We start from the raw sequence: 7,298 nt of genomic DNA on the forward strand, positions 1-7,298 counted from the left end.
GGGTAGCGAACCTCAGGCTATTGATTTCTGTCCTCTGGCTCACAAGTTCATTCTGTGTGTCCTGCCCTGTAGGTGAGCAGGAGCACCCTTTCCACCGACCCCTTCCCTCCAACCCCTTCCCTCCAACCCCTTCCCTCCAACCCCTTCCCTCTGACCCCTACCCCACATCTGCCTGCTCAGAGCCATCAGGCCCTGGGCATCGTGCGTCCTGTGCCTCCTCCCCACGTCCCCCTTCTCTGCTACCTTTTCTCCTTTGCGGAGGTCCTGGCTGAGCTCCGGCTGCTGCTGCTACGGAAGGAGCTGTCTACTTTCTGAGGCAGTGTCTAGGCGGTGGGGTGGCCAGGTCCCGGAGGCTCTTTGCTTCGCCCCCTGGTCCCCAGGCTTGGAGAAGGAGGTGATGGGCGAGGTGGCTGGGTGGGTGCTGCCTCCAATGCCCTCCCACCCCTTGCTCCTCAGATGGCTGCTGCACGCCACTGCCTCTCCCTGCTGTGCCTGTCCACGTGTGTGGCTTTGTGGCTGCAGCCCCCGCTGGGTGCCTCGGGGGCCCCGCTGGAGCCAGTGTACCCAGGGGACAACGCCACCCCAGAGCAGTTGGCCCAGTATGCAGCTGAGCTCCGCAGATACATCAACATGCTGACCAGGCCCAGGTGTGTACCAGAGGGCGGGGGAGCGGTCCCAGCTCCTGCCCCTTCCACATTCTTGGGAAAGCAGAACCTCTCTACTGACCAGGCCTGGGCCCGCATGCCCCTGGAGGATGGTACCCAAGGGCAGGCAGGAGGCAGGTGGGCTGGCACCTGGGCGCAGTGCTGGCTTGCCCCAGCTGCCTCTCCCCTCCCAGATATGGGAAAAGAGACAAGGAAGAAACGCCGCTGAACTTCTTGGAGTGGGGAGCCCCCAACAAGGTTGCCCCCAGGTAGGTTTGATTCCCCGCCCTGTGTGCCAGCTCCCTGGGGCTGAAATGGGGGTGGAGGTGAGTTGGGGGGATGAGGGGGGAACAGGGGCCCAGGGCTTGCCTGAGGTCTCCTGAGGGCATGAGGACTGCCCACTCCCACGTTCTGCCCTCTCCCCACAGGGAGCTCAGCCAGATGGACGCGTAGCCACCTCCTGCCTCCTCCGACTCCAAGGGCAGTGCCGGCCCAGATCTCCCCTTGGCTCTGGCCAAAGCTTGCTCCCCGCTCCCACACAGGCTAAATAAAGCAAATCAAAGACATTGCTTCTCTCTGTGTCTCTGTGGACCCCTGGTGCGACCAGGAGTAGCCAAAGGCAGGAGAGAAAGGGGGAGGGGCGGAGGGGAAGGGAAAGAAGGGTGTTAAGAATGATCAGAACATCTATGGGGTCATCAGAGCCATTCGGCTCAGCTCCACCTCACAGAGGGGCAAGTTGTGGCCCAGAGGGAGGCAGCGGCTCCCCCAAGGTCATTCAGCCAGTCAGGGACGTGGCACTCGAGCTTGAACCTTCCATTTCAGCACCTTCAGACTCTCCTGATCATTGGCCCAATAACAGCCCTGTGCCCAAATGTACCCCCACCAACTCTTTCCTATAGTTTAGTGTCCTTGGCATGGGGGCAGGGGTGACAGCTCCGCCCAGCCCAGAGGAACGACTGGAGCAAAGACAGTCCCTGCCTGCAGGATGGCACCAGAGCTGCCCTCTTCTGGGCAGGTCGCTGTGCATGTCCGGTTGGAGCGTGTAAGGGGATACTAGGCTCAGCAGAAGCCTGGCCCAGGATGGGGACGGTGAAGGGGAGGGGTCTGGAGATGGTGTCATGTGTAGATTGTTGGGAAAAGGAGCCTACTGTGTGCCAGGGTTATTTAACCCTCACAACAACCCTGTGAGGATGGTAACTGTTATCCTCACCCTACAGAGGAGGAAACCAAGGCTGAGAGAAGTACTGCAGTTTGTTCGAGGTCCTGCTGCAGATGGTATTCTAATAGAGGGAGCTAGCATCAGCATTAGAGTCTGCAGGAAGCCACCGCTTGCCAACACTGTCAGTGCACCAAGGAACTCGGAAGGCCGATGGACCTTGGGCGTTAGCAGGGCTGACGCTAAGCACCAAGTGTTGAGATAGTGGTGGCTCAAGGCAATTCCCTAACCTGATAATCCTTTTACTGTGTACCAAACTTTACCTTTGATATGCCTGTATGCATTGCTAGAGGGCAAGATGTGTATCTAAAACGGAATAAAAAGCAGACAGGACCCAGTCTTGGGGTGTCTCTTCAAGAAAGAGGTCTCCACCTGGCCCCCCAATGCCTTCTAAATTCATATTTCTTATATAGCATTTTTATTTGTGCGTCAGCCCCTCCTTCAGATCCTGAACCCCACCGCAAAGGTTGCGGCAAGAGTCAGCTGAGCCTGTGTTCAAATAGGACATCTGCCACTTCCTGTCCGTGTGCTTTTGGGCAGGGATATAACCTCTCTGAGCCTCAGATTCTGCATCTGTAAAATGGACAGAATGACAGGGTTGTAGTGAGCAAGACATGAAATAATGCATGTGAAACATTGAGCATGGCCCTTGATCCAGGTAAACGCTCAGTAAACGGGAGCTTGCAAAGGGCAGACTTGCGATGCAGCCACCAGCCAACCGGCTGTTTCCAAGAATATGTGGAAAGACCGCAGCGAGATAACACGCTCTTCAAATGTGGAAGGAGTGGGGAGAGGCCCATGGGAGGGGCTCTGGAAGGCAGGCTTTGGGGGACTATAGGAAATATCCTTGAAGAACCAGAAATTTGGAAAGAAGTTGTCCTGAGAAGTTGTGAACTCCTGGGTGTAGGAGCCATTCAGGAGGGGAGGCCGTGGGGAATTCAGTTCCAGGGAGTGGGCTAATCTGTGGATTCCACACTGCAGCTCTGGCCGGGCTCAGAAGGGATCCTGCACCTGGTGTGTGTGTGTGTGTGTGTGTGTGTGTGTGTGTGTGTGTGTGACTGAGAGGGAGGGGCTTGTCTCTCCCCCTTTCCTGGGCTAGGAGCACCTGTGGATAAGGGAGAGTCACGGGGGTAGGGGTGGGAGGAGAAGTGAGAGAATCAGAACTTTCCTGGTTCCTGGAATGGCTTTTCCTGCCCCCCTCACATGCTCAGCCTGCAGAGATGGGGGCCTGTGGGTTTGGTGGATGAGGGGACCCACCTTCCTGGGCTCAGCACCTCACACGGACCCCACAGCCATGACACCACATCATGTTTCCTCTCCCGTCTGGCTGTGTCTGGTGCAGGCAAATGACCTGAAAGTGGAACCAGGCCCTGAAAGGCAAAGGGCTGGAGAGGATGCAGCTGCCAGGCAAAGGCATGGCTCAGGCTGATTCTTAAGTCCAAGGGTGTGTCTGGGAGGGGGGCTGGTTTCAGCAGATGAGAATTTGGGTCTGGATGATGGAGCCTGAAGTCCTGCCCCAGAATTTTCTCTGGCAGCTGAGAGGATGGGTTCTGAGTAGGGAGAGGTGTAGACACTTCCCAGTATCAAGAATTAGGACCCTGCCCAGGACACACCTGTGAGTTGGACCTGCCCCTGCCCAGGCCTCTCTGATGGCCACCAGCTTCCGGAGGAGTGCCTTCCTCTCACCATCTTCTCTGGAACAGGCCTGGCTGGGCTCCCACCCCTTCCCCTGCTCTGCTTGCTGCCAGTGGGGCTGAGAGGGTCCCGGAGGCCAAGGCAGGACCTTATGCTCTACACACTAAGGGGCTGCCGCTTGTCCCTATACCCACCCCGATGTCCTGGGCCGTCATGGAGACAGCGCTGCCCTGCTCTGCGAAGAAACTTGGGGTGGGGGTCTGGCTGAAGCCCCTCCTTGGAGGTTGCTGGAATGGGCTTCTCTCACTCTGTTCTGCCTCCCCCTGGCAGTGGGGTACATGTGTGAGGTGAATGGGCTGCAGGGAGCCGGCAGGGAAGCCCCTAAAGCTGAGGTCTTTTTCTCAGCAGGAGCCCCAGGGTCCCCTCTCCCTTGAAGGACAGTAGGTTTCTTCCTGTCCAGGGCCCACAGTAGTCGCGGAAGCAACAGACATTCTATTTCTCTTTATTGTTCTCACTGGGGGGTGGGAGGGATGGGAGGAGTTAGGGCCCCTCTCATAAAAAAATATAAAGGAGATCGGTGGGCGCGGAGACCTGAGTCGGGCATCTGGAGGGGAAAGCCCAGCCTGGAGAAGGAAGTCCCTGTGGCCCTGCTATGCCCTGCTCCCCAGGTCTTCCTCCCGGTCCCGCCCAATCTGCCCCCAGTTCCGAGGCTCCTGACTGGTGCCAGCTGTGCCCAGGCTCTCCTACCTGGGACCCTAGGAAGAGGTCTGTGGTGAGGGTTGCGTGGCGTTCCGCGGCGGGGGGCTAGTGGGATTCAGCGGTTTCTCGGGGTTCGGTGGAGGGAGGTTTGTGGCATTGGCTGGTGGGGGTTTCCTGGCGTTCACTGGTGGGGCTTTTGTGCTGTTGTCGGTTTTCTTGGGGTTTTTAACGTCTTTGGATTTCTTGGCGTCCTTAGATTTCAAGCTGGAAAACACGTCTTTGCAGAAGTCGTGGGGCTGCGATGCGCAGGGTGGGAGGGTTGGGGAGCAGGTGGCGTCCGTTTCCTCCCCTCTCCCTCCGTCCCCCCTGCTCTCAGCCCGCTCACCTGCTGTTGAAGAGCTTCTCTATGTACTTGCCGACTTGGTCGAAGGTGCTCAGCCAATATGCCGCCCGGGGCCCGCGGGGCTGCTGCAGCTGCAGCTCCTCCCCCAGCGCCCCCTCCGGCGGCTGCAGCAGCCCCGCCAGGTACAGCAGGGCCAGTGCGCACGCGCAGCGCAGAGCCGGCGTCTGGAGGGGGCGGAACAGACAGAGCCGTGGCGGTCACGTGAGGCGCACCGCTCCGACCCTTGCAGGGCGCTCAGATCCAGGGACGGGTCTGCCGGGGTAGGTGTGGGGGGTACACACGTTCACGAGCGCCGCTGGGGACATCCAGATGCCCAGGCCCATTGGTGCCCCCCTAGACTTGCACAGTGACGCTCACAAAGTACCAGGGAAACTGGTACCGGGAGGATGGACTGTGAGGCACGCCCTGAGGTGGACACACTCACACACACTCACTCACTCACTCACTCACTCACTCACTCACTCACACGAGGATGGCACAGAGCCGTTGGTCAGCGCCCTAACCTCACTGACCTCTCTCATAAGTCCTTGCTCACCCTACTTCAGCCTCTCCTGCCTCCTGGCTGTTCCTTTAAAATGCCAGACAGGTCGTTCTCTTCCTGAAAACTCTCCAGATATCCTCATGACCAATTTCCTTGCCTCCTTCAGGCATCAGCTCAAAATTCAGCTTCCAGTGGGTCCTACTCTGACACCCTTATTTTTAAAAAAAATATATTGTATTGACTTTTTACAGAGAGGAAGAGAGAGGGAGAGGGACATCGATCAGCTGCCTCCTGCACACTCCCCACTGGGGAATGTGACCGCAACCAAGGTACATGCACTTGGCCAGAATCGGACCTGGGACCCTTCAGTCCGCAGGCCGATGCTCTATCCACCGAGCCAAACCAGTTAGGGCTAACACCCTTATTTTTTTTTTTTAAAGTTTTTATTGATTTAGAGAGAGAGAGGAAGGAAGAGGGATATATATAGAGAAACATTGATGAGAGAGGGCTGCCTTCTGTACGCCCCCTACTGGGGATGGAGCCTGCAACCCAGGCTTGTGCCCTGACTGGGAATCAGTGACCTCTTGGTTCCTGGGTCGATGCTCAACCACTGAGCCACATCAGCCAGCTGGGCCTGAACCCCTATTTAAAAAATTGCAACCTATTCATTCATCTTGCTCCACTCCCCCCCCCACCCCGCTCCGTTGCATCTTCTAAATTACTACATTCTGTGCTTTAAATTGTCTTTGTCCCTCCAAAGTGCCCCCCAGCCCCATCCATGTAAGCACCATTATAGCTGGGCTCTTTGCCCCTTTTATTCACTGATGTATCACAAGAACCTAGAACAGTGCCTGACACTTAGTAGTGCTAAATAATACATGTTAAATGAATAATTACAAACACAGTTACATACACCTATGTGCACACCCCCAGTCAAGCACAGAATTTTGTGCCGGCACACACAGCAACTCACATATTATGATGCCCATAAACATGATACAACCTCCGCAACCCCTCCCTGGAGCCCCTGAGACAATTCTCTCTTGACCCGAAAACCCCCTCATCCCCACCACCCAAAGCAGGGACAGAAAACCTGGCAGCTGTCCTGGCCATGGGACTGGCAGAGGGGGCTGCCCTGGCCTCAATCCTTCATGCCTTTAATGCCCTGGGGAGGGGCATTTGGTGCCAGCGTGCATCCCCACGATCGTGGAGAAGACAGCTGACAGGGCCCACCAGACATTACCATGGTGCTGAGCAGGTGCAGAGCAGCACAGCAAAGGGTCTCTGGCCAGGATCTCCGAGGCCCTTTATATTCCTTCAGATCTATGTCCCTTTCCCTTTAAGGTCCCACCCCCAGCTTGACCTCCTTATCCTGCCCCTATGTTATAACCTGGGAGTTGGGAACAGGGAGAGGGTGGGGGTGGAAGCACATGGACTGCTAACTGTCCTGACCTGGGCACAGTCCCTGCCAGGGGTCCAGAGGCGTGGGTGGCAGAGGTGGAGGCACTGGGGAGTAGGGTAACTTTTTGCTTCAAGTCTACAGATACTAAGGAGGAACCGACACTGGGGTTAAGAGGGGGCTATGCTTTTCCCAGGGGCCTTCTCTCAGCATTGGGAGGGGGGCTATGCTGAGAGACCAGACCTTCCCATCCAGCTGGATCCAGGGTACCTCTGTTCCCTGTTGAGCTGCAGTGAGGCCTCAGCACCCTTATTCCTGGCCTCTAGGCCTGCTAGTATGGGGAGGGGGTGAAGATTTTCTTGGCCTGCCTCACCATATTAGAGCCCCTGATGGTTGAGCTGCAGAGCCTTCTAAAGGGTGGTGGGTCTTGCTGCTTTTCTGGAGCAAGGTTATGAAGTGCGGGCTGATACTTTTTCTTGCCCATCCCACCCTCAGAAGGGGCACAGTAGGAGAGTAGGGTCTTCTGGGAAGGAATCCTGACTTCACCATTTTCTGACTGTGTGACCTTGAGTAAGAGACGTTATATCCCTGAGCCTGTGTCCTCATCTGTGAAATGGAGTCGATTGCGCCTATAGCACGAGCTATTGTGAGGACTGAGTCGGATGCTGTAGCTGAAGCCCTTGGGCAGCTCCTGGCACCTACTAGGTGATTAACATGGGTGAGCCCCTCCCCTACCGGGTGCACTCTTCCCCCCCCCATCTTTAGGGAAAGAGTGAGAAACTCAATGTCAATGCCACTGAAGTTAATGGGATGGCTCCGTA

At 56.7% G+C, this 7,298-nt stretch overlaps 2 protein-coding genes across 2 annotated transcripts; one reads left to right on the forward strand and one right to left on the reverse strand.

Moving 5' to 3' along the window:
* Positions 1-246: 246 nt before the first annotated feature.
* PPY (pancreatic polypeptide) lies at positions 247-1,097 on the forward strand (the record flags this gene model as incomplete). The annotated part of the gene is made up of 3 exons (XM_080681551.1): positions 247-647; positions 839-913; positions 1,073-1,097. Exons 1-3 carry the CDS (start codon positions 457-459, stop codon positions 1,095-1,097), a joined length of 291 nt encoding a protein of 96 aa, XP_080537677.1. The 5' UTR covers positions 247-456.
* Positions 1,098-3,981: 2,884 nt separating this feature from the next.
* Positions 3,982-4,920, reverse strand: LOC308254938 (uncharacterized protein; the record flags this gene model as incomplete). The annotated part of the gene is made up of 3 exons (XM_080681552.1): positions 3,982-4,458; positions 4,580-4,761; positions 4,879-4,920. 3 exons carry the CDS (start codon positions 4,918-4,920, stop codon positions 4,251-4,253), a joined length of 432 nt encoding a protein of 143 aa, XP_080537678.1. The 3' UTR covers positions 3,982-4,250.
* Between the last annotated feature and the right edge of the window lie 2,378 nt (positions 4,921-7,298).

The sequence above is a fragment of the Plecotus auritus genome (assembly GCF_963455305.1).
Source record: "Plecotus auritus genome assembly, chromosome: 7".
Classification (NCBI taxonomy): domain Eukaryota; kingdom Metazoa; phylum Chordata; class Mammalia; order Chiroptera; family Vespertilionidae; genus Plecotus; species Plecotus auritus.